General features: G+C 33.8%; 3 protein-coding genes across 4 annotated transcripts; all 3 read left to right on the top strand.

Annotated features, from left to right (window-relative positions):
- Nucleotides 1-1076: 1076 nt before the first annotated feature.
- Nucleotides 1077-14419, top strand: dpp4 (dipeptidyl-peptidase 4). 2 transcript variants are annotated; one of them, XM_026235668.1, is made up of 26 exons: nt 1078-1373; nt 1537-1621; nt 2002-2094; nt 2334-2428; nt 2916-2990; nt 3073-3125; nt 3275-3344; nt 5274-5394; nt 5485-5639; nt 7004-7098; nt 7182-7314; nt 7426-7464; nt 7557-7655; nt 7987-8057; nt 8136-8189; nt 8269-8396; nt 8510-8557; nt 8905-9003; nt 9106-9175; nt 9268-9462; nt 11236-11290; nt 11470-11569; nt 12074-12132; nt 12280-12352; nt 12812-12885; nt 13454-14419. In XM_026235668.1, exons 1-26 carry the CDS (start codon nt 1371-1373, stop codon nt 13544-13546), a joined length of 2235 nt encoding a protein of 744 aa, XP_026091453.1. In that variant the 5' UTR covers nt 1078-1370; the 3' UTR covers nt 13547-14419. The 2 variants fall into 2 exon arrangements, 1 of the variants encoding a protein (XP_026091453.1); XR_003278891.1 differs by lacking the exons at nt 11236-11290; nt 13454-14419 and having other exon boundaries at nt 1077-1373; nt 12812-12879.
- A 424-nt stretch (nt 14420-14843) lies between these two features.
- LOC113064761 (glucagon-like) lies at nt 14844-17450 on the top strand. Its single transcript, XM_026235670.1, has 5 exons — nt 14844-15085; nt 15164-15287; nt 15457-15597; nt 16850-16993; nt 17111-17450. The coding sequence occupies exons 2-5, from the start codon at nt 15199-15201 to the stop codon at nt 17133-17135; spliced, it is 399 nt and encodes a 132-aa protein (XP_026091455.1). The 5' UTR covers nt 14844-15085; nt 15164-15198; the 3' UTR covers nt 17136-17450.
- Nucleotides 17451-18412: 962 nt separating this feature from the next.
- Nucleotides 18413-26316, top strand: LOC113064760 (ethanolamine-phosphate cytidylyltransferase-like). Its single transcript, XM_026235669.1, has 13 exons — nt 18413-18664; nt 20008-20096; nt 20190-20351; nt 21083-21149; nt 21251-21335; nt 21426-21467; nt 21914-22052; nt 22193-22275; nt 22706-22783; nt 23653-23718; nt 24547-24612; nt 24695-24783; nt 24880-26316. Exons 1-13 carry the CDS (start codon nt 18552-18554, stop codon nt 24992-24994), a joined length of 1194 nt encoding a protein of 397 aa, XP_026091454.1. The 5' UTR covers nt 18413-18551; the 3' UTR covers nt 24995-26316.
- Nucleotides 26317-26976: the final 660 nt, after the last annotated feature.

The following is a 26976-nucleotide window of genomic DNA, read 5'->3' as shown; positions in this document are numbered from 1 at the left end:
TGGATTTAAATGCAGTGGCACCACTGTAAACAATCATTGACTCATGAGAAACCACAACTACACAGTTGCACGACTTAAATCCAAGATTATAAAATAGCATTGAGCACCACACCCAAAGGAAGCATACGCTTAGACACCAAATAAATAAATACACTCTCTCACACTCTTTCAAAGAACACGGAGAAAAGACTGAAGAATGGAAAATCGACGCTTCATGCCAAAAAAGAGGTGTTCGTCCTGTTCCTGAATCATAATATTTGGGAATAAATGTCTAATTTGGGAGGAATGACTTAAAGTAGACACACACAATAGCCTTTTAAAACTTCATTCATTAAATTGTGTTAAAATATATATTTTTTTAATGTTGTATTTGTGTTGTTAAATCCTTACAAACTTAAATCAGTGAACTGGTTTTCTGCTAGGGTCAAACACATGCTTCATCTTCTTTAAAACAACTCATGGAAGTGCGCCTATGTCACCTCACGTTATTTATTATTTGCTTTATCAATGACCATCATAAATTTTATGGTTTGAGATGCAATATAACCTGCTGTAAAACTGAGAAAACAGGCCATTACAGTATGTGTGAGGGAATGCTGGCTTTCCATAAGCTACGATTCATATGGAGAAAATAACACTGTTTTTTGTTGTAAAATGGCTGTGTATCTCTTTTGTAAAGCATGTTGGACCTGTACCTGAACAACAAAGAATAGAATTTCAAATATTAACTGGAAGTCATTGAAAACATTAATGATTCAAAGCAATTTTACCGATATGCACGAGTTTTGTATTCATTAGCGCTTTGCAAATCATTTCGACCGAGTCATTATTACCAAATCGAGTCGGTTCAAAAGAACGGTTCGCGAATTGGATATCACTTTATTTATAAGCTTCTCACGAGTCATCCTCAAGGCTAATGTAATAAAGCAAATATAGAGGGTTTAATAATGCTAATGAAAAATGATTTATTTTGCATGAATTCTTTGAGGACACTTTTCTGTGTGTTGATTTTAACAGGTGATGTGCTGACTCTTTTCCCTCATAACATGCCGTCGCGACAATCTCGAGGACATTTGTGTGTGTGTGTGTGTGTGTGTGTGTGTGCAAGAAAACGCCACACTCCGCTTCATAACAGTTTTGGCATGCGTTACAGAAAAAAATACTGTATCACTGACTAAGATACCGCGTTTTAAAGGAATGCGAACTTTAATCTGTCACTCTTTTATTGTTTCCTTGACAAGCAAAGTTGAGGTAATATTTAACACTCGTGCTCTATTCGGCTCTCGGGAGCGTCCGCGCGCAACAGAGAAACCGAATTGCGCTGGGAAATAACGGAATTCTGAACCAAGACTCTTGCATTTCACTCTAAGATGGTCAGTAAGTGATAAATGGTGTATGCACGGTTTGTAAAAGTACGTTTTTAACTTTAGAAAGTTGTGCGTAAAAGCGCATTTGGAGATCATCACAAGTTGCTTGACGTATATGATTGATTTAAAAGTGGATTTTAACGTGACTTCTATTCTTGACACATTTTAGGGAATTGGAAAATGGATTCTGGCAGCATTTGGGATCGTAGTGATCGTTGTGTTAATAGCTGTCCCGACAGCCATTTTTCTCAACGGTAGGTGATTGAATATGGATCAATCCACGCGCACGTGTTTGGACACGTTTATTAATACGCCTAATGCAATCAATAACTATTTGTGATTGATAGCTCTATGGATTCATGTTAAACTTATAAACGTCATATAGTTAGTCATATGTGTTTTATGGGTGTGTAAGTCTCACTGAAGTAATGCTAGTCTTAGCAGGCTGTCACAGGTGATTGCTAACATCAGTGTTTTAGATGCTTATCTGAGTCATTATCTTTCCCTCAATCTGAGCTTTGTTATAGGATAATGATTTTGCTTATTTAATGGACATTTTGTCATTAAACACATTGCCAAAGTTTGTGCTACAATAAATTATATCTATCCATCTACCCGTCTGTCTCTCTCTCAGAGGATAAAACTGAATCAAAGAGGACTTTTACTCTAGAAGATTACTTCAATGGCACTGCAAGAACCAAGTCATACAACATGCGATGGGTCTCAGGTACTATGAAATAAATATTTATTTATATAGCAGCACTATGGTACTTTGAAATATACAATGTAGCGTGTTTTTAATATGGTTCTACCACATGGTATTTTTTTGGTGCATATTCATATTCTGTGGTACTGTATTTACATACCACGTCCAATAAACATAGTAATACCGTGATAGTGTTTCTAAGTATATTGGATATTGAAATGTTTTGCAGTTTAATCATTTGCTGCTCTACTTTCATGCAGATGATGAATATCTTCACAAGACAGGAGAAGGTTCGTTGCACCTGATCAGTGCAGCCACAGGAAATGGAAGTGAAATTGTGAACCAACTTGTATTTGTAAGAGCGTTTGTCACATCTTCCCTTTTTCAAATGAAATGGTGTTTTGAAATGTGGTTTTGAACCATGACACATTGTATAAGTGACTACTATGATTTTTGTGAGATGTGCGATTAAACAAGTTAAAAAAACAAACATGAATTTACATTTAAAGATGTGGGGTTGCGTCTTTTTATAGTTAGCTCAGTAGAATATGCTAGCCATCACATAGCAATGTACTGAAAATCACAAAAGTTTTGCACAGGAAAGCACCTCTCATGTTTCTTCAGAAGTACTAAAATGGTTTATTCGAATCAACCCATGTGCAACACAAATAAGTTTTTATACATATAAACGCTAACTTAATTTCGTAGCGTTTCTCCGTTCTCCGTTCGAGATCTGTTTGAAAGTCTGATTAAAAAGCATCTGTTAAATGGCTTAAATGTAAGTTCACGTTCTTTATTGATTCCTTGAACTTACAACGGTTGTCTTTCTTTGATGTTATCAGTCCCGTGTGGCAGCTTTTGATTACATGGTGTCAGCGGATCGAAAATACGTCTGTTTCCAGAGCAACTACACTAAGGTAGTCAATGAAACGCTTTGATGGGTAATTAATCATTTATCGTCTTGGTATCCAGATGTTTAATGTTGGTTTCCTTCACCAGCTATGGAGACACTCCTACACTGCATCCTACTCCATCTACGACCTGGAAAAAGGGTTTGTTTACTAGTGTTTTTAAACTTAAACAATCCGTCTATAAAGCTAGTTAGCTGTTTATGCTAACAAACTGCATGCTATGGATCTCTAACTGCGATTAATGATCACTTTGTATTTATTTAAGATGACTGACTTGCTCTTTATTTCAGGGATTTTATAAATACGGATATCCCACATGAAGTCCAATACTTAGCATGGTCGCCAACTGGTCACAAACTGGTGAGTAGAATATCAGTTCACCATGAAGTTGTGATGGCACTGTACATGTCATAAAACCTTATCAGCATAGTCGTCATTGAACTACTTTGCCATGTCATAATTTATTCTTTATGTCTATGAGGTGCTTAGTTTGCTACATAAACAAATGTGTGCTTTTAAACAGTTTTGAGGGTAGCTAACTAAAAGTAGCAGCTTTAACAACATTTTTGACAATAGTTAAAATTGCATTGCTTTTCCAGTAAAAGATAATTTTTTCCAACAGATGTTTTTGTATCGGTAGCATGTTTTCAAAAACAATGTAGCTTTTTTTTGTAGCGTGACAGATGTTTGTGCACACTGCTTCCTTTTGTAGCGAAAAATGTAATAAAATATCGGGATTGATCGGTATATTATGGGGGTTCTAGTTTCATTTGTTATTAATCATAAAAGGTTCTAAAAATGCTATGAACTTGACTTCCTTTTTTTTCAGCTTCAGTAACGTGACAATAGCTATGCTATTTTTGAAAAAAAGTGTAGCTTTTCCAACAACAAGCAAAATTTTCCAATAAGTAGGACTATAGCATGACAGAGATATTTGTGCGCACAGCTTCTTTTTGTTAAACGAGTTTAATTAAATAATAAATTAAATGAAGTGATTTCTAAACATGGTGTTTGCTAGTGTTATTAGCAGTGTTTGGAATAACGGCGTTTAAAAGAACGGCGTTAGGTAACGACGTTATTTTTTCAGTAATGCGGTAGTCTAACTAATTACTTTTCCCGTTGTTACAACGCCATTAACATTACTGAACGTTAAATGCGGTGCGTTACTATGCATTGATTTAATAATATGCAATCTGGCACACAGCGAGTGAGTAGGTGGGTTAATTACGAGATAAGTGATTATGATCGGCTAAGGCAGAGTCATTTGTTTCATGGTAGCCAATCAGAACCAGTGTTTCTGCACACATGCCGGCACACGAGGTAGCGCCAGCGGCGCCAAACACACACACACGCAACAGCTACACACAGAGATTCGCAGCAGCAGCAGAAATGGCGAGTCAGGAGCAATCCGATGAAAGTTGGCATTTTCAAGGTGGAGATATAAGCACTACTTCAAATTCATTGTGGTCAAAGGCAAGAACGTGCATGTAATGTGTACATGTAATGTGTGACACACGCATCTACAAAGCTAGTGGCCCAAAACACTTTTCTTACAAAGATAATACTTGGAAGTGCAGGATAAAACTCTTGCTGTCTGTTGACGTGCAATAAATATCGAAAGTTATGTACGAACACCTGTCTGTTCTACTCATTTCAACTGACTTGTGGAAACTGCAAAAATTCTCTGACATATAGCAACTTTTTTTTTTTTTTATACAGTAACGCAAATAGTTACTTTCCCTGGTAACGAGTTACTTTTATTATAGAGTAATTCAGTTACTAACTCAGTTACTTTTTGGAACAAGTAGTGAGTAACTATAACTAATTACTTTTTTAAAGTAACGTTCCCAACAGTGGTTATTAGCTATATGTTAAATGTTAAGGGCTGTAGCTTTTCTAGTAGCAAGCTAATTTTTCCAGCAAGCAGTGTTGTAGCATGACAAAATGCTGGCTAAAATACGAGTTCATAATCTATAATATTGCTTTTTTCGTCCACTATTGTCCTCTCGCATCAAAATCCACTGATTTATTTGTTTAGAACTGTTTTAGACTATTTTAACTCCTAAACGATACTTAAACGGTATATTTCTCTCCTGATTCAGACTTGATTTCATTGGAGAAAGCAGTATGATAGACCCGTATTTTAGCTGGAAGAAATGGTTTGAAGTTAATGTATTAATGATGGCTTCGTTCCTTACAAACAAGCAGCTTTGTTTTCCAAAACTCCAAAACCTTTGCACACATATTCCCACCCAACAAAAATGTGATATTGTTCCAAAATCCACGCAGGCCTTTGTTTGGAAATACAACGTTTATGTGAAGGAGACTCCCACCGCTGCATTCAAGCAGGTCACTACTGATGGAGCCTACAACCTGATCCTCAACGGCATCCCTGACTGGGTGTACGAGGGTAAGAAATACATATTTAATTAAGCTGATGGATGCTTCCCGTTCATAACAGAGGTCTTTTAGTGATCTTGTGTATCTGTTTTCTCTGTAGAGGAGATGTTCTCCACCAACTTTGCTCTGTGGTGGTCACCAAATGGGAGATTTGTGGCATACGCCAAATTTAATGACTCAGAAGTGCACAACATTGAATACACGTTGTACGGAGAGGGCCAATATCCAGAAACGGTCTTAGTACCGTACCCCAAGGTAAAAGGAAAGAAAAATTTAAGGAAAATGTGACGTTAAAGGAATAGTTCACCAAAAAAAGAAAATTTGCTGAAAATGTTGTAGCAAATTAGCTCAAAGTGAGATGAACATAATTAATCATAACGGGTTAATATTAATCATATTCATCTTCAGGAATTACTTGTAGCATTATCGCATTAAGAGTACAATAAAGTTATTTGTTGGTCTGCAAGACGGACAAGTGTTAATCGTCTTTTGACCTTAAGTAAAATAATTTCTCTGGCCACGAAAAATAATCGTCTCCCTTTTTGGGTGAGGAATACGTTTTTCCCTGTAAAACCCATTTTGGTTGGATTGATCAATAACAAGGCGTATAGTTTCAGCGGGAAAGTGTTTCTTTGTCCCAGAGACACCTCATTTGCATGCTTTATGACTGTCCTGAATACTTGGTGCAGTTTTACCCAAAATATGGTTCAAATAGTATGGTGCATTTCATGATCACATAAAGTACATCATGGTTTGATTAATAAAGAGCAGATTATTTTTGATGCTAAGAACAAAAAATGTAAAAGATATTAAACCAGCGATACATTTATACACCTGAATACTAACTAATATCAAATAAACAGTGGTAACTAGACTAATGTAATAGGGAAACATTCAGACAATATGCATACAGTATACCAGATACATTTGTAACTGATTAATTATAAGCTAAATAAACAAACGTTTCAATGTGTGTGTTGTGTATTGTGAAAATGTGAGTTTGCTGGTCAGCCCGGCCCTTGTCAAGTCCTGTCTAGTTATCTTGGACTATGTTTAAAGTCAGACGGGAAGACTAGAGAGTCGATCTGTTCAGCATCTTCCAGATAATGAGGGGTAAACATTGGCCATTTAACACCCATATAACTTTAGACTGTGGGGCCAGATTCTGTAATTTATATGCAAATGTCAAAAGGCTAAAACAAATTTCTAAAACGTAAAGCCCAAACGATCGTACATGATCCTAAGCAGATGCTACAATGTACTTTCAGGCCATCCAAGATGGACGATTTTGGAGAAATTTTGCATTACATCACTTGGTCAACAGTGAATCCTCTGCATTGAATGGGTGCCGTCAGGATGAGGATTTGTTTCTTACAGACATGCAGTTTTTCACTGCAGAGGATCCATTGTTGAGCAAGTGATGTGATGCTAAATTTGTCCAAATCTAATGAAGAAACAATAACATTTTTCACATTGGATGGCATGGGGGTGAGAAATTTTACACAAATCTTCATTTTTGGGTGAACTATTAACATTTTTCAATATATGTTTCATGTAAACATTTCAATATATATTTCTAAATCTACTATTTTTGATACTCCCATTTGCTTGTTTCCAAGGCCGGAACCCCAAACCCAACCGTCAAACTGTTTGTCTTCGACACAAACACAAACAGGACCAATGAAGTCCTGGTTCCCAGTGTTGTTGGTGCAGGGTAATAAGAAGTTTTGGAGTTTGCATGAGTTCTTAAACCAGACGAAACAGTAATTTGACCAAAAACGATGTGTTTTATCACAGAGAGCACTACCTGAGCACTGTTACATGGGCGTCAGATGAGCGAATTGCAGTGCAGTGGCAGAAAAGAACACAAAACTATGTTGCTTTGAAGACGTATGATTTCAACAGCGGTGCTTGGTCTGAAAGTTCACTGGTACCTCTAACTTCTCATACTGTTGTAGAGTCACTGAATTGACTGAAGCGAAATCTTTTATCCAATCAAAATCATTTTTTCTCATATGTGTTTTGTTTTTGTTTTCTTTAGAGTCAGGATTTCACAAGCAGCACGGGTTGGGTTGGCCGGGTATGAATTATTTGGTTACAAAATTACCAGTTGTGGTTTTATGCAATGTTGAGTCATGCTAATATGTCTGTTTGTTTGCTTTGTTATAATAGTTCTCTCCAGATGAACCTGTCTTTCGGTCAGATGGCAACAGTTTTTATTACATTACGAGTGATGAAGAGCATTTTAAGCATCTTTATTATTTCAGTGGAGTGAGTTTACGAGTTATAAATTACACAATTTAATCAAATTTTGTATATTTAAAATGTTTATTTAAACTAATATTTAAGGTTTTATTATTGCATTAATGTATGGAATATTTACACTAATAATATTTGAAATTGTATTACAATTTTTTAGCATTTTTATTTGTGTATATTTATGAATGTTTTCAGGTGAATGTGTTAAATTGAGCGATTTTTTAGTAATCTATTTTATTTTTGCATTCAGCTAATTTAATTTTCAAATTCAAGCAGAATCACAGCATTGTTCGTATTCTGTAAGTTTGCTTTTTTTTTCATATTGTTCGATATTGTTGTCTAGACAGAAAAGAAGTTCCTGACAAGAGGAAAGTGGGAGGTCACTAGCATCCTTAAGGTCACGAATGATGCTGTGTAAGTTAATTTACTAGAAACTTGTGCCATTGAGTGTTCGAGATTCTTTCCTCAATTTTTTCCCTATGTTTGCCACAGATATTATGTGAGTAACGAGCACAATGCAAGTCCAGGTCAAAGAAATGTTTACAAGTGAGTGTCACAAGCTGAAAACAATCATATATTTTTTTACTTGAAAATTTAATAAATTATATATTTGCTTTTCCGGTAGAATCACCATAAATGGGGCTTCCCATTCTGAGCGCCAGTGTCTGACCTGTACCCTCAATGCAGACCGGTGCAAATATAATTCTGCCCTGTTTAGCACTGAAGGAACCTACTACCTTATGAGCTGTTCTGGTATGTCATGTAAATTCATTTTTTAAAGCACTTCTCTATATGACAAATTGTAAAAAAAAATAATAATAATAAATTAATTTTTGCTATCTCCTTTTATTTGTTTGTTTCTAAAGGTCCTGGACTGCCTTTGCATACACTGAGAAACAGCCGAGATGGAACTGGTATGACTAAACATTAAAGTCATTAAAATAACTCGCATTAGCAGAGTTGTCGTAAGCATCCCATTGAAGTCCCATATACTAAACATTTTCGATCACATCCCTACAACTTCCCATGTCCTCTTACAAAAATTAAATAAAAAATGATTAATTCATCATTAATAAAAAAAATTATTTACATATTCAAATATTTTTCAAAATATAAGTAATATACTGTAAACATGGGAAGTGAGCATGAGAATATAAATTCAATATTAAAGCCATATTTTTATATTATACAGTAAAAGTATACAATATATACTGGATTACATGTATGTGAAAATGTACAATTTCTCAAAATGGTTTTTTAGAGGTGAGAGTTCTTCAAGACAACAAAGATTTGGAAAATACTCTGCAGAATATCGCAATGCCGTCAATTACACACGGCACGCTGAAGATCGGAGAGTTCGGTAAGACTGCCTCTTCAGGAGAGCTCAGAATCAAATCATATAAGATATATATAAGAAATATGTTTGTTTTAAACCCTTGTGGGTGTTTTTATTTTTTCTCAGACCTTTGGTACCAGATGACGCTGCCTCCCAAATTCGACAAATCCAAAAAATATCCTTTGCTCATTGATGTGTAAGCTAGCTACATTTTCTTTCGTGAACTGATGTTGAACTCTGATCTGGGTTTGATGGCCACTGCAGCCTTGATTCTTTCATATCCTGTAGATATGCGGGCCCCTGCAGTCAGAAATCAGATTTCCGGTTTAGGGTGGGATGGTCCACATACTTGGCCAGCACAGAGAATGTGATCGTGGCCAGCTTTGATGGGAGAGGAAGTGGTTACCAAGGAGACAAAATTATGCATGCCCTTTACAAACGACTTGGCACTTACGAAGTGGAGGACCAGATAACAGCCGCTAGGTACAAACATGTGTCCACACTGCTCTCAAGTGAATACTTATGGAAGTTTTTGTGCTGCAGACATGAATAGAATACTTCTAGAATACTAGAATACTAGCAACCTACCAACAGCAAAGAACACCCTGGAAACCATCTAGCGACACTCTAACAATCACCTAGCAACTTAGCAATGCTATAGCAACCAACTTGAAGACACTAGAAACCACCTTGCAACATCTCTACACTGAAAAATTGTATTGTAGTATACTAGCAATATTTCACTCATATTTTAATAATTGGTTTAATCATATTTGATATTGTACGGAGCCCCGTACATGACATGCAAGAAAAAATAGTAGGCGAAATCGTGCACACAATTTACTAATTCGTTCCCTTAATGTACTATGGGAATTAAATAGTAAATCGAGGGAATGCAATAGTGAATCAAGGAAATGACATATTAAATCGAGGAAATTACATAGTAAATTGAGGAAATGACATTGAATCGAGGAAATGCAATAGTGAATCGAGGGAATGCAATGGTGAATTGAGGGAATGACATAGTAAATCGAGGAAATGACAGTGAATCGAGGGAATGAAATAGTAAATTGAGGAAATGACATTAAATTGAGGAAATGACATTATATCGAGGAAATGAAATAGTAAATCGAGGGAATACAACAGTGAATCGAGGAAATTACATTAAATCGAGGAAATGAAATAGTAAATCGAGGGAATGAAATAGTAAATCGAGGGAATGCAATAGTGAATTGAGGGAATGACATAGTAAATCGAGGAAATGACAGTGAATCGAGGGAATGAAATAGTAAATTGAGGAAATGACATATTAAATTGAGGAAATGACATTAAATCGAGGAAATGAAATAGTAAATCGAGGGAATACAACAGTGAATCGAGGAAATTACATTAAATCGAGGAAATGAAATAGTAAATCGAGGGAATGACAGTAAATCGAGGGAATGCAATAGTGAATTGAGGGAATGACAAAGTAAATCGAGGAAATGACATAGTGAATCGAGGGAATGAAATAGTGAATTGAGGGAATGACATAGTAAATCGAGGGAATGACAGTAAATCGAGGGAATGCAATGGTGAATTGAGGGAATTACAGTAAATCGAGGAAATGGCATAGTGAATCGAGGGAATGAAATAGTGAACTGAGGAAATTACATATTAAATCGAGGAAATGAAATAGTAAATTGAGGGAATGAAATAGTGAATTGAGGAAATGACATATGAAATCGAGGTAATGACATAGTAAATCGAGGGAATGAAATAGTGAATTGAGGAAATGACATTAAATCGAGGAAATTAAATAGTAAATCGAGGGAATGCAATAATGAATTGAGGAAATGACATTAAATCGAGGAAATGAAATAGTAAATCGATGGAATGCAATAGTGAATTCGAGGAAATGACAGCAAATCGAGGAAATGACATAGTAAATCGAGGGAATGTAGTAGTGAATCGAGGTAAAGACATAGTAAATTAAGGGAATGCAATAGTAAATCTAGGGAATGCAATAGTAAATCGAGGGAATGCAATAGTGAATCTAGGAAATGACATAGTAAGTCGAGGAAATTAAATAGGAATTGGAGGCAATGCAATAGTAATTGTGTGCACATTTTAGTACATTAAGGGAATGAATTAGTAAATCGTGTCCACAATTTTTTTTTTCTTGTATGTCATGTGCAGGGCTCCATAATATTGCATATAATTGACATTTAATTTATTATAAATTAAAAATTATATATATTCATTCTTCATTTTTAGACACTTTATTGACATGGGTTACATAGATAAAAACAGGATTGCCATCTGGGGCTGGGTAAGTTTTAATTAATCTTTGTTTCTGATATCATGAATCTAACAAACATTTTGAGGGATGATTCTTTTTTCATGTGTCTTTAAAATAATGACACCTGCTTTGATTTTCATGCATTTTAAGTCCAAATACAAGTTTTTGGGCCACTGTATACAGTAAGTAAGCATGTGTTTGTGCTGCAGTCTTACGGTGGCTACGTCACTTCGATGGTTCTGGGAGCTGGAAGTGGAGTTTTTAAATGTGGAATGGCAGTCGCTCCGGTGTCTAAATGGGAGTATTATGGTATGCTTTATATATTATGGTCAATGCTTGGTAGGTTGCTTACAAATTGTGGTCTGTTACTGACTACAAATTACATAATGAAAATTGTATTCTGGATTACATGTATCATGTAATGTAATCTGACTACTTTTGGATTACTTTTAGATTACTTTTAACCTAGCTCGTTTGTGATTATTGTGTATTATATATAGTTAAAACACAACAAATAAAACAAAGAAAGAAAATATATTTCATTGTGTTACCAATATCATGAAATCAATCAAATTTGAATGATTTACTTCCATTGTGGGAATATTTTATCATGTATTCCATAAAAAAGTAACTGTAGTCTGATTATAAACATTCTCAAAAGTAATGTAATCTAATTACAAATACTTATTTTTTTATCTGATCATGTAATCCAGATTACATGTACTCCGTTACTGCTATACCTAGCACTGAGTATGGCTTTACATTTAGTTTTCCCATCATTTGATAAGACCGTTGTACTGTAATTTCCCCCAGACTCTATTTACACAGAGAGGTACATGCTGACGCCAGCGGAGAACCAGGCCTTTTATGAAGTAAGTTGTGCTTGGAAATTATCAAATTGTTTGATAAACTCATTGGTTTTCCCATGATGATGTCATAGAGGAGCATGAGTCAGTTGTCAAATAACTCACGCAAGTGTTGTGTCACACAGGGTTTATGGAATGTTATTATTCTTGCAGAATTCCACCGTGATGGAAAGAGCCAAGAACTTTAAATCAGTCCAGTACCTCCTGGTGCACGGCACCGCTGACGGTGAGATATGACCCCTCTATCTACATCTCTGTCTCTTGTCCTGTCTCTGCAACTGAACAAACATAAATAAAACTTTAAATAAATGGAAATTAAACTAAATTAACATGAAAATACAAAATTATCTTAAAAAAAGAGTTTATCATTGTTCTTTTTTTATTAAATTATTAAATGCATAAATCTGATTCAATGGAATTTTGATATTCAGCTCATATATTATTTACATTTTCTGTTCCTTTAAATGTCATACAAATGTATTTTAAGTCATTTTAGCTTATAATTATTCAAAATATTTTCTAAAAACCACAGAAATGTTTCCTTGATATATTTAAGCTTTACATCAATACAAATTAATATTTGTGTTTTATTTAATTACATAAGCGTGTAAACAGTGATGTGATGTCAAAGTGAAAACTCATCACATATATTTATTTTTCTTCTGTTTTTCATTGGTGCTGTTAGATAATGTTCACTTCCAACAAGCAGCTCAGATCTCTAGAGCACTCGTGGATGAACAAGTGGACTTTGATGCAATGGTAAGCATCAGCAGAATTGCATTTTATTAATTCATGTTTAGTTACACAAATATAATAATAATTTATATTATTACGTATTAATTGATCAAATATAAAATTCTACGTAAAGTAATCAAAAAGAATGCCTACATTTGTATCATAAATAGTACAGAATTGCGCGAAAGCACAAAAGGAGCGCAAAAGGTTGTGGGTTCAATTCCCAGGGAACACACATACTGGTAAAAAAAAAATAATTATCTATATACAAAAATAAGCTCTGTACGTTGCTTTGGACACAAGCGTCTGCTAAATACATAAAAATGTAAATGTAAAAACATACATATAATAAGGTTTTGTAATTAGTTTTTTACATTTATTTTTAAATTCATTATATATATATATATATATATATACATATATACATACATATATAATTGGCATAATCTGAGTTTTTTGTACGTCACACTTGAAGACATGTGAACTGTTCATGTCAACAATCCATAAAGCAGCTCCAAACAGTATTAAAATGAATATATGTTGAATATTTGGTGGTGTTTTTCACTGGTGATCTGTTCTGTCTCTCTGTCAGTGGTACACTGATGAAGACCACGGTCTCGGTGGATCGTCCAATCAGCACGTCTACACTCACATGAGTCACTTTCTGAAAAACTGCTTTGCTTGAACTTGTGAAACTTTCCACTGGACCAAATACGCTCAGCCAGGACCTACAGCATGGGATCCACATTACTTCCAGACCACTTCACGCAGTCAAACGCGTCAGGCGTGTGCGATTCCCCATCAGCTGCCACTGAATCCACAAGAAACCCTTTAGCTACTGTACTGTGATGCAATAACGGACTCATTTTAGTTACGTTTATCAGTTTCGAATGAGTCATGGGTCTTTAGAACATTGGAAAGAACATCAAAATACTTACTGGAAAAACATAAAGTGTGATGAGTTAGCTAAAGAAAAATGAGAGTAAATTTTTGCTTCCAAATAGTATTTGAATTAAATACTCTCAGATTTAATTCTTATTATTATTTATTAGTATTATTATTTACTTTTAAGCTAAGGAGAGCAATATTGTGTATTTTCCAAATCAAGTTCATTGCCAGCAGTAATTCAAAAAAATAAATAATAATAAATACATATATTAATGTTAATTTAATATTTTAATTCTTAAATTCAAATATATTAAATATATAATAATGCATTAAAATTATTTTCACATTTTAAACATTTTTTGTTGAGTATCAAGTAATCTGAGTTTTTAAGAAAATATTTATTGTATGTGCCATCACTTTTAAAATATAAGCCATGACTTGTACAATATAGCAGAGATATTTTCAATCTGTAATAAAAAGTGACAAAAATGTGCTCAATTGTATGTGACTTATTTGCATGTTTACACTTTACCCTTATTAAATAACAAGTTCAAGAAGCATGAAATATATTCAGAAATCATTCATTCTTCCAAGCCAAGCCACTTTTGTCTTTTAAAAAAAATAAAATATATATTAAAATAGTTTTTTCTAGTTAAATTAGTGATTTTATTGTTAACCCGATTATATTAAAATAAAACTGATTTATTAATAGCATTTTTAATACAATTAAATTTTTAGTTTGTTATCAATGCAAAACAAATTGTACTTGTGTAAACAACAAATATATACATATTTGCTAGTAATACAATTCTAGGAATTCTGAGAATTTTTATACATGAAGAGACTTTGTCCACCACTTTTGTTTATACAAAGTTGTCTCTGACATATTAATTCTGCATTAAAATGATTTGTGTTAATCAAATCGTACTGATTTTGAGTGCAAAACATCTTGAGCTGGACATGAAAAGTCCACTTGTCATGTTCTCTTTGACAGAATATCCATTTCCTCATGATTTTTTTTTTGTCTACAGTAGCACGCATTATTTTTCTCTCCGTTTATTTGCGAAATCCTCATCCTGCTGTCTCGCACCTCCAGGACGGCTCTTATCTGGAGGCACTTTGGCACATCTCTCTTTAAGCAAACATGAATGGTTTCATCCAGAGTGTGTAATGGACTGACACTAATGGATCTGAACGCAAACGTACGTGTGTGTGTGTGTGGGCTGCCGAGATGGGACGGCCCACCTGGACCAACTATATAAGAACCGGACGATTGAGAAGAGGCCACGAAACCGACAGGAGAAGATCCAAACACACTCAACTCTTCCATCAACCGGTAAGTTGAAAGCGCTCTTTTTGAGGCTTTGTAGATGCTCGGTCGGTTTCAAAAGTGTTGGTTCTCTCGTTTTTACAGGACGTGTGTGATCAGAACTGGAAGAAGCTGTCGAAATGAAAGGCGTCCAATGTCTCGCTGGTCTTCTTCTGTTCATCTATGTTCAAAACAGCATCTGTGTCCCACTGCAGGATGACAGCACAAGGTTGGAGAAATGGCCTTTTGCGGCGTTTTATAGTCTGTTTCTGAGCAATAAAGTGCTTAAACATGAAATCTTCACTTTATAGCTGTTTGAAGGCTTTTTGTTTGGGGATGTAGGTTTCGTTTTGTTCGGTTTATGTTATGTAACACTCAAATATCATCTGGTCGTGCAGCACAGAGACAGTAGAAAGTCTTCCGGCGAGGGGTAAGGGATTCACGACCGCGAAGAGACATTCTGAGGGAACTTTCTCCAATGACTACAACAGGAGAGCACAAGACTTTGTTCAGCGGCTCATGACCTCCAGGAGAAACGGGTATGTACAAATACAGTACGAGATCAATAAAAAAATAAATAAAAAGGTAAAAATGATCCAACGTTTACAATTCAAATAAAAAAGGCCACCATTACTTTTTATAGAATGCATGTAAAATGTCTCAAAATAGCTTAAAAACTAATTTTGAATAAAACTAAATATTTGATAAATATAAAACATATACTGTATATCTTTTCTAAAATAAAAATAGTTATAAATCCTACATTATTTTTGTATATGGAAACCTATAATATGTTACAGAACATGTTTTCATATTTATATAATTTATTTATTGATCAAATATATACTGACATTATATAAATACATTTTCTGTTAGTTTGTTAAGTATATACTTTTGTTATGTATGTGTTTTTAATCATTTCTATATAATATTCTAATATTAATCTATTATATAATATAATATTCTAATATAATATTCAATATGTAACATATTACATCATTATATATACACAAACTTATTATTAAAAAATACAATATAGTTTGAAAAAAAAATCTAATTTTTAATGTCTAAAAGTAATATATACAATATTATATTTATTAAATTTTATATAATATTACAAGATATACAGCAGGTATGTTATGTTAATTGTTTTTGTTTCATTATATATTATTTATAATATAAAATAAAACAATGATATGTGATAATTACGTAACTAATATACGAATTGTATATATAATAAAAATACAATTCTTATAATTGTTTAATTGTTATATATATATATATATATATATATATATATATATATTTAAGAATTTTAAATATTTATGTGTGTGTAATAATATTGTAATTTATTTAAAGACCTACCACTAACAGACTTTTGCTATACTAACTTAAATGCAAACATTAAATCAAATCTTTTTCTGCCAGTGTCTCTTTTCTTACGCACCCTGTCCAACCTCACTGCCAAATGCTAATGCTAATAAATAGTGCTGAAACCATGCTGGGTGCTTTTGGTAATCTTTCTCTGCTTACATCTCCTGCTTCTGTGCTGATCAAGCAAATACTTTAAAATCCTAACTGCAAAGATGCTAATTACGACCAAACATCCAAAAACCAATACTACAAACTTTCTCACGAACTGATTTTATCCCAGAAAATCCTACATGCGACATGCTAAAGCTAAACTTGATGTAGGCCTGCTAACTGCTTTTAAACCCATAATTAAGTGGTTTAAACTTTAAATAAGTGTCATGTACACACGCTAACATGTTGTTTATCGCATATTTGCAGTGTTGCAGACAACAGAGTCATTAATTTGGCGGGCAGGAGGCATGTAGATGGCAGTTTCACCAGTGACGTCAACAAGGTCTTGGACAGCATCGCTGCCAAAGAGTATTTACAATGGGTGATGAACTCCAAGACATCAGGGACAAGGTAATGGCTAACAACACAGATATGCTAGGCTATATGAATGTTATGAATGCTAAGCAGTACAAGAAGAAAATATGGGTGTATTTTGTGAAAGTTTTATTTGGTTTTTGTCTTTTCTAGTGGCAAGCGTGGTGGAAATCAATGAGGAACCAGTGGGCTTTCCTGTGAAAGCTAAAATTTGGATACTGATGGGGGTTTGATCATCAAAATGAATGAAAGCCATATCGCTTACAGGCAAAATGGATGCAACTCTTGAAATCAAGTCATTTTATTGTATTTTTTTATTTAAAAAAAAAAATTTGAGCGCTGTTGTTGTTATTTATTTTCCCTTAGAACATCATGTAAGTTATACAAAAAAAATAACAAGAAATTTTTTCTATAGATTTGAACTATTTTTTATGTGTGCGATAAAAACAAACTGTGGTGAATGCATTAACAATAAATAAACTTTTTCATATTCCACCGGAGCTTGTTGTTGTTGTATCTGTAGCGCCACCTAAAGGCTGTCTGTAACAGTAAATGTGTTTCCGGCTTCGATTTGTTTGACCATAAAACAATCTGAGACGAAAGAAAGAAAGAATATATGGAGATGTGAGAAAGAAAATAAGTTCAGAAAAAAATTATTATTACTGAAGTAAATTACCTTATAATAATTTTCTCTTTGTAATTGTTCATAAAACATTTAAGATGTAAGAAACAAAGAAAATATTTAAGAAAAAAATGAATTAGTAAAATAAATTACCTCAGTTTCAAGATAACATAAGAAAATATTTTGTTATTATTTTTGTTATATGTTGTTATTATTATTTTTGTTATTAAATATTTTTTATTTTTTTATTTTAATTAATTAATTTATTTCAAATATTTTGTGCAGCGTGTTAATAAAATAATAGTTACATTTCTGGAAAAGAGCAAGATTCCGACATTTTGTAAGGAAAAAAAGGCTTTCATCCATTTACTAATAGCCTACTTGATTTTTAGTTTTACTTTATTAATTTACTTAATAGGTATTTTTTTTATATTTTATTAACCAATTATTATTATTACACTAATATCAGTTACGAAATATATTCCTAATAATGTAACATGTTAACTTTTTTATTTATTTGTAGTTGATTAGAAAAATATGATTTATCTTTAAGAAAAATAAGAATGAAAGAAAGAAAGAAAGAAACAATTGAAAAAAAGTTCAACTTTCTTGTGAAAACGGGATAATATTAATAGGCAAATACTATATTCTACAGATTGCAGCGTGCAACGAAAAGTTAACACTAATAATTTTAATAATAATTTCACAAATAAATTTTTTACTTCTTTTTTTATCATTAAGTTTATCGTTTCTTCGCACTTGTTGCAAGAAAATCTCGCGACACTCTTCTGGCACTTCCTAAACCGAGGGGGCGGGGCAACGTAAGTACCCGTGCTGTTTGCGCGTTGCGTCATCGACGTTGCGCTGCGTACTACTTTCTCTGGGCTTCTGGAAGGACGGCTCTGCCGGTGTCATTCACATCAACACGGAGTGCTCCAGCCGTTTATAACGCTTGTTCGGGGACTTAAAACCATGATTAAGAATGGAAGCCATGCTGTGGAGGAGGAGGACAAGGTAGAGTCAAGCTGTTTGAGCCACAGCCAGGAGAAGAGGAAGCGGGTGATCCGGGTGTGGTGTGACGGCTGGTGAGTGACACCACAGTCATAAAGTGTGCAGCAAAAGCAGTAAGAATGGCTTTAAACATGTTAGAATTCAACAAAAACGAAGTATAGTTGGTTTCACAGGGACGGGGTTTCCGTGCTATTTTGACACTTACCATGGTACTGTATAAATATCAACAAAAAGTACTGTGTTTTCGTATCATCATGACAGTCTTGGAATAAAAAAAGTAGCTCACTTTATCGTGGTCATTTTAAATATACTTCGCTATTAAAATTCATGCATGGCAAACACATGCCTTTACTATGGTACTTTTCTGCCTTGATACTTACAGATGGTCTTATTCATTGTTTTATCATTGTATTTAGTATAGTGGTGTCAGATGGCAATGCTTGATATTTCATTAAATGATCCTTAAATGATTATCATATTTAAGCATCGTGGTGTTTATGTGGTACAGCATGGTATTTTGAAGAATACCATGCTATGTGTGTCAAAAACCATTGTAAATATATTTGTACATGGTTAGGTATTTTGTATTTGTGCATATGTTTCTACGACATGTCCTAAAATCTAGTGCCTGTTACTCTGGAACTTTTTGTTAGTGTAGTAAATAGGCTTGAAAGATGATCAGACATTTGATATTTCATAATTAGAAAGTGCATATTTTACAGTAATTAAATTACAACTGAAATAAAATATGTATTAGATGAAAAACGTAAAAAAATAATTTGAAGTACTTGAAAAACTATTTAACTACTGAACATTAATTAAAGCTTTAAAAAAAAAAAAAAGGACCAAATAAAAATCTTAAATTAAAATATATAAATAAAAGACACATAAAAATGTAATTTAAAAGCTAAATAAATGTAATATTAATAAATATTATAATAATATATGAATATATATGAACATACTGCAGTGGCGGTTCAAAGGTTTTTGAGTCATGTGATTTCTGTAAATTTATAGATGTGTCTAATACATGTGCTAATGGTTCACAGAGGCGCAGAATTGACAACCTTTATGCTTAAATCTGATATATTCCTCCAATTCATTTAACTGCAGCGTTCCTTTATGAGTGATGACATGTAACTGCAGTTATAAATAACACATAGTGTTAAGTGTAGTGCTCAGCAAAGGATCATGGGAAATGGAATTGGAGATTATGTCCCCATGTAATCCCATTGGTCTGACTAATGATATTACTAGGGGTAAGGGCTCGTGTTGGTTAGATAACCCACCCGTCTCTAGTTACAGCTGTGTGTATGGCTTTTTATTCAGCTGTTATAAAGCAGTTATTCATAACATCACCTGTGTGGTTTCTCTGAATCTGAATATACATATCTAAAGTCCACATCTGTCTTCACAGCTATGACATGGTGCACTACGGTCATTCTAACCAGTTACGACAGGCTAAGGCGATGGGAGATTATCTCGTAGTAGGAGTACATACGGACGGTATGCTTCACAAGTCAAATTTCAGACATTCACACTGTAATGCTATAATACATAAACTGAGAAATGGTCAAATATTTTCTCCTGTACATTCAGAGGAAATAGCCAAGCACAAGGGGCCTCCGGTCTTCACGCAGGCCGAGCGATATAAAATGATACGGGCCATAAAGTGGGTGGATGAGATCGTGGAGGGGGCGCCGTATGTTACGACACTGGAGACGCTGGACAAGTACAACTGTGATTTCTGCGTGCACGGAGGTAAAAGCATCCTTTAGACACTTATAGACAATATAGCAGTCCGAAATCATGTTAATGTATTTAAAGTTGTCATAATTTAGTCTTTTGTGGAATTTTATTTATTTGAAGTACGCTTATTTTTTTTTATCCAAAATGGTTATGATGCAGTTTTCCATAATCATTTTCATCCTGTTTGATTCTTTAAATTGAACATCCTATATTTGTTACTGTTCCTTTAAGAGGTCTATACGTAAATTATGTTATGATTGAACCTTTTCGCTCATAAAACACACACTGGTTAATGTCAGGTTAATGTCAGTACAATCATATCTACTGTATTTCGTTGCCTTGTACCGACACGTGCAATGACAATAAAGTTGAATCTAATGTAATAAGCGTTATGTGTAAATATAATATTAACATGACCTGATAATTTGTTAATGAATATCAACATTTACGGCCACATGTTAATGTGCTAATGATTGCGATGCCATAATCATGGTGATTTCGAAAAAACATGTATTTTACCGTTAATTTTGCTTAAATGATCTTGGTGTTTAAAAACCTAAAGATAAAATAACTTGAATGTTTTTTTTTGTTTTTTTTTACCTGACATAGTTAAAATTTGACCAAAATTGATTTGAATCTGAAAAATAAAAATCAATAATAAAGTATCAATAATAATAAAAATAATAATTAAAAATAATAATAATAAAAATTAGAATTTCAATCATTTAATTTTATGTTGCTAGATGATATCACATTGACCGTGGATGGAAAGGATACATACGATGAAGTGAAGAGAATGGGTCGATACAGGTAAAGTCCAGTGGGCCTAGGACATATACCTGTGGCACACCACTGAATTTTGTCTCAAGGGTGTGTGTAACGGTTGCTGTATGTGTCTTTTTCATCAACAGGGAATGTAAACGTACACAGGGAGTGTCTACGACAGACCTAGTGGGTCGTATGCTGCTGTTAACAAAGTCACATCACAGTAATGTTGTGAGTATACTTTGTTTATTGTGTGTGTAGATATGTGTTATGTGAAGTCTTTTTGTTAGTCCTTAATTCATATTCCTCCCTTTCTCTCAGGATAATGCATCCTACCAGCTCCACACAGATAACTTTGGGAAAGTGAGTTGATCTGCTCATGTCCAGATTCATATTTTAATGAAATTGTAATCTGCTGTCATATGAAGGTTTGACCACTAGAGGTCAGGGAATACTTGTAAACCATAAAGACGACATAAAATGTAAATGTTCATATTTTGTATTTTAAGTTATATATATTTTTAACCAAACCGTATAATCTAATTAAATCCTGATGGATAAAATGAAATCTTCTGCAACATTATTTCCATCTTTATATTTACTCTGCTTGGAAATGTCCATATTACAGTAGTTAAATAGGTTAAGAATGCCATGTTTTTTTTTTTTTTAAATTCCGGTTGGAGAACATACTGTACATAACTGGAATTGTTTTTATGTGGTGTGTGAGTAAAAAAACCTCATACCTAGCATTCATTTGAATATTGTGGCATTTGCAAATGCATAATTTCTCACGTATCCTTTCTCCTCAGGGCCCTAAAGGGCACAGCCCTTGGACTGGCGTCTCTCAGTTCCTTCAGACATCTCAGAAGATCATCCAGTTCGCCTCAGGAAAAGAACCACAGCCAGGGGACACAATTATTTATGTGGCCGGAGCTTTCGATCTCTTCCGTATCCTTTTAAAATCACGACACTCCACAATTAGCTTCTGAAAACATCCAGAAATCTGGAAAAGTCAGGATCAATTAAGTTGAACATTTTTCAGCCGCGGTTGTACATTTGTGTTGGCCTTGACTATCTGAACCCTATAGACATCGGTCATGTGGATTTCCTCGAGACGGTTCACAAACAAGCAGAGAAACCTTACGTCATTGTGGGACTGCACTTTGACCAGGTGTGTTTCATAAAAACTAACGCGCACAAACACTTTACGAGATTTTACAGACCTCTCCACCCTCCTGGTGCTGTTTTTAATTCTTGGGATAAACTTTGATCAGTAAGAGAACCTCATGCGAATCAGGAAAAAGGAAGTTCAAAGTTACAACCCCAGCATGACGACGTGCAAACCTGTTTTACAGTTTTTGAACTTCTTTGCCTCAGGGGAAACATGTTTCCTAATATGCAAAAAATCATACACATTACAGATACGGTCACAACAGTGGAACTGTAGCAAATTGTATCACTACCACAAAACAAAAATGAAACAAAATGATAATTGCAAATAGTTTTAAAATTTGTGTGTGAATTATAGCAGTGTGTAATTTTAATGTTTAGTAAATGTTATTGTTGCGTTTATAAATTGTAGTTGTTTTATTGTTTTGTAGGAAGTGAACCGCTACAAAGGGAAGAACTACCCCATCATGAATATTCATGAGAGAACTTTGAGTGTGCTGGCATGCAGAGTAAGTGTAGAACTTCATCCTCCTCCAATGATTTCCCTGCGTTTCGCTTCAATTTGTGCCTAACTTACTGCTGCTTTTAATCATTTATTGGTAGATTCCATAAATAACCATCTCCTCCAATCTTTTGTCAACCATCTCCATACATTACTGCCACCTCCAGTCAGTTTTCTGGATTGTGCATAATTTAGCGTCTCCTCCAATCCCGTTTTATTATGTGGCACATTTCAAGTTGTTATTGTATTCCAGACACTTGTTTAAGAACAATGGGTCGTTGTATTCAGAGAGAGGGAGTAACATATTACAAAAAAGGGAGGATGGGGGGAAAAACTGGACAGGAACATTAAGAAACATCTCAAGGTCACCACAAGCAGTGATAAAAGTTCATTTGTACTGCATGCTTTTGAGGCTTCTATTAAAAATCTCACTCCTTGAGCTAATTCAAAACATATCCAAATTTACAAACCCTCTCGCTCATCCACAGCACACATACTCTCGTAGATCAGGCAAATACCAGCATACCTAAAGCATGATGTCACATTCAGACTGAGCCTCCATAGAGCTGCTAATATCAGAAGCATGCAGTGAAACTCCAGACCTCCCTCATGCTGTAATATCAGTGCTAACCGCACATGCATTTCTTTCTGATGAATGATGAGAGGTTTCATCTGGCTTTAAGATTTACAACTTTGACTGTTTTGGACAATTTTAGAATGTTTGAACCAAGAACGTTGGATTTGTGGAAATATAGAATTTTAGAACTGGAGAACAGTGAGATTGTTAAACATTTAGAACTTTGAGAACTTAAAGAATCTGTTGTAGAACTTTCATGTAGGCCATGAATAACTGTCTTGTGGTTCCCTCGTCTGCAGTATGTGTCTGAGGTTGTGATCGGGGCTCCGTATGCAGTAGGAAAAGACCTTCTGGATCACTTTAAGGTACAGTACTCAAGCGTTTATTAAAGAGAATAAGAATGGAGTTTCGGTATAATCCGCTTCTAGACACGATTACACAATAAAAGGCTTTTGAGTGTGAAGAGAAGGTGGTTTGTGTGATTCACACAGTACGCTATTGAGACATAAAGCAGTGTGTGTGTGTGTGTGTGTTGTGTAAAGCTCTGGGACAGCAGCCAAACTCTGAGGCTTTAGTGACTGAACACTGTTTCAGCAATTCTGTCTTGTCCTGCTTTGGGAACAATCTAGAGATTTACTGCTTTAACCACAAAACCTCAGACAGTTCTGATGGGAAAAATACAAAGGATGCACAATATATTGGTGACATCATGTATTTGTAAAATAAATACAGGTTTGGTTATTATATATACTGAAATAATTACATTTTATTTGTTTATATATATATGATATATATGGACATTTGGCACTGAACAAAAAGCTTAAAAAAAAAAAAAGTTTTTTTTATTTTTATTTTTTTTTTACTTTTTTTTACGTCTTATCTCAACCAAGGTCATTATATTTAGTTAAAAAAACAAAAACATTTTCTTTAAATAAAATTAAATGTGAAAACTTTTTTTCAGCTAATTGAAATTTTGCAGTTTAATTTAGTTGAACTTATATTAACTAAAACTTAAAACTGAAACGAAAAAAAAAAATTTAATTAAAAAATTTAATGAAACGGCAAATATAAAAATTAAAACTCTTTCAAAACATTAATGAAAACTGTAATATATCTCAGTGATATTAAATTAACACTATCCATACCAGAATCTACAGTCTCTTATATCTGAACGTTCATGTGCCTGGCTGTAGGTGGATGTGGTGTGTCATGGGAAGACCGAAGTGTTTCCTGACACCGATGGGACAGACCCTTACACCGTGAGTAAAGTCTCCTAATATGCATCTCTGAACAATCTTTGCTTCCATAAAAACTGTTGTTACCCATTGTGTCTCTTCACAGGAGCCAAAGAAGAGAGGTATTTTCCGCATCCTGGACAGCGGCAACAATCTGTCCTCCGACGACATCGTGCAGAGAATCATTGGGAACAGGTTTGTGGCACAATACGAGCAAAACATGAAAGCATCGGCTCACTTGAAATGTTAGGAACATATGCAAATGAGCCGTGTCTCTCTTTGTCCTGGTAGGTTGCAGTTTGAAGCCAGGAACCAAAAGAAGGAAGCTAAAGAGATGGCCGTGATCAAGGCTTTGAAGAATAAAGCTGATTCGCTGAAGACCGAGACGGCTCTAACGAATAATTAAACAAAAATATACAAGCCAAACAAATCCAGGGCTTCGTCGTAGAAACAAAATTACCCCCAGACTGTTATAAAAACACCCTGAACAAACAAACGCCTGAGCTGAGGCTGCTTTTAAGTGGACTTGGAGAAACACAGACTTGTTTTTTGTATTGTACGACTCTTGTTTGACGACAGAATCACTTTGTTGTTTATGGAGAGTTTTTATGGTACCTATTAAATGGGTTTGGAAGACATTCTCCGTGGATTGGAGGAACATTGAGAAGCATTCAGCAAATACTTTTGCGTCATATAGAAACACTTGATGTTGACTATGATGGATTGCATAGCAGCTGTGTTAGTATGATTGTAAGCTTAATCTGATTTTTTTTAAAAAAATTTTATATTGTGTCATGGAAATATATCCAGTTCACATTTTACCCCAAAATCAAAAAGAAAAAGGAAAAAAAAAAATCATAAAGAATTTTTCTATTTTTAGGACTATTATTATTTATTTATTTATTTTGCATTGTGATTTATTACCATCCATATTCTCATTATTATTAACACATCTGGATTTTGGCAAGTTGGCTCTATCTATCAAAATAATGTCACAATGCAAAAAAAATAAATAAAATGTAAATATTAAATCATTAAAAAAAAAATTGTGGTAAAATGTCATTTTTACCTGGTTTTACCCTAGTTTCTTTTATTCTGATGGTACTGTTGAAATTTTACCTTTTTCATCATCATCGTTGGAAGTTTGCTGTGTGTCACGGAAAAAAAAAAATCTCTGAACAAATCTCATAGGTTTGTTTCAAATATAGTTTCATACGGTGTCCATAGTCACATATCTGGCATTTTGTTGAGATCAAAGAAACAACCAAAGACTTTGACCTCAGGTGATTGTTTGATGTTAGTGTAATGTCACAGTTTCATTCATTTGAACGTTTAACATAGATAATCTTTACAAACATCAGAGTCTAAACTAAAGTGATTGTCAACAGTCAAGCTTGCTTTTATCTCATATGTACTTTTATCTTGTTTTTATGCAGTTTGTCACCTGTTTTTGTTTTTAATGAATGTCAAAGCACCTTGCAATTGAAGCATGTTTTTGTTTTTAATATTTCCTGCACATGTATAGTGAATAGCTTTGAAAAAAACAGACACTAATTTAATGTTTCAACTGCAGAAATGTTGCGTGACCAATTCTGAATGTGGTGTTAACGTCTTCAGACAATCTTTAATTTATCATCCCACGATATCTCATCATAAACTGTAAATCATCAAAACGCTTCCATTAATTGCAAATTATATGCAATTATCACAATAAATATCAAAACAGGCTTTTTTGATTGTTATTTGAAAATTAATGCATTAAGCGCATTCAAATGTAATTACTGAACCTAATTTAGTCAATTTGAAGATTATCTTTCAGACTGAGAAATTTATAAGTACCTTGTTTATTTAACTTAAACTGAAAAAAGTGAAAATGAACATAAAGTAAAAACTTTCTGAACTTTCTGAACTGAATTTTACAGCAGGCTTGCATTTGTGTGGTCACTGATTGTACAAAGAAAATGTTAATGGTAATTAATAAAAAAAGTAATAATTATAAAGTTTTATTGTGCATATTTAAGCTGATGCTTGATGATTGTTTCTTTGACTGATTCCATGTTTAAGTTTTTGTTGATAAAAAACTAACTAATAATAATAATAATAATAATAATAATATTTCATTAAATGTATTTGATTTAATATTTTATTGTTTATGAGGTATTATATGGCATTTGTTGTTTGTTTATAGTTACTTTTAACGTTTTTATTTTATCATTTTGCTTGATTTTATTTTAAAACTTTGCATTAATTAATTTCTCTCCTACTTTATTTCAAAATACAGCTGCACATCACAGAAATAGATTATATTTTAAAGGATATTAAAATAGAAACCATTATTTTATATATTTTATTTTGATAATTTAGAATTATTACTGAAATACAACCTTT

Source organism: Carassius auratus, chromosome 47, assembly GCF_003368295.1.
Source record: "Carassius auratus strain Wakin chromosome 47, ASM336829v1, whole genome shotgun sequence".
Lineage (NCBI taxonomy): Eukaryota > Metazoa > Chordata > Actinopteri > Cypriniformes > Cyprinidae > Carassius > Carassius auratus.
This window is presented reverse-complemented; position numbering and strand designations above follow the sequence as displayed.

Bases quoted from the DNA above. Each gene is read 5' to 3' on its own strand.
- dpp4 (XM_026235668.1), top strand. The intron at 2,991-3,072 runs GTAGTCAATGAA...TTCCTTCACCAG, and splicing joins TCCAGAGCAACTACACTAAG to CTATGGAGACACTCCTACAC. The intron at 12,353-12,811 runs GTGAGATATGAC...TGGTGCTGTTAG, and splicing joins GGTGCACGGCACCGCTGACG to ATAATGTTCACTTCCAACAA.
- LOC113064761 (XM_026235670.1), top strand. From the start codon at position 15,199: ATGAAAGGCGTCCAATGTCTCGCTGGTCTTCTTCTGTTCATCTATGTT. The intron at 15,288-15,456 runs GTTGGAGAAATG...CTGGTCGTGCAG, and splicing joins CTGCAGGATGACAGCACAAG to CACAGAGACAGTAGAAAGTC. The intron at 15,598-16,849 runs GTATGTACAAAT...GCATATTTGCAG, and splicing joins ATGACCTCCAGGAGAAACGG to TGTTGCAGACAACAGAGTCA.
- LOC113064760 (XM_026235669.1), top strand. From the start codon at position 18,552: ATGATTAAGAATGGAAGCCATGCTGTGGAGGAGGAGGACAAGGTAGAG. The intron at 20,097-20,189 runs GTATGCTTCACA...CTGTACATTCAG, and splicing joins AGTAGGAGTACATACGGACG to AGGAAATAGCCAAGCACAAG. The intron at 21,468-21,913 runs GTGAGTTGATCT...CTTTCTCCTCAG, and splicing joins ACACAGATAACTTTGGGAAA to GGCCCTAAAGGGCACAGCCC.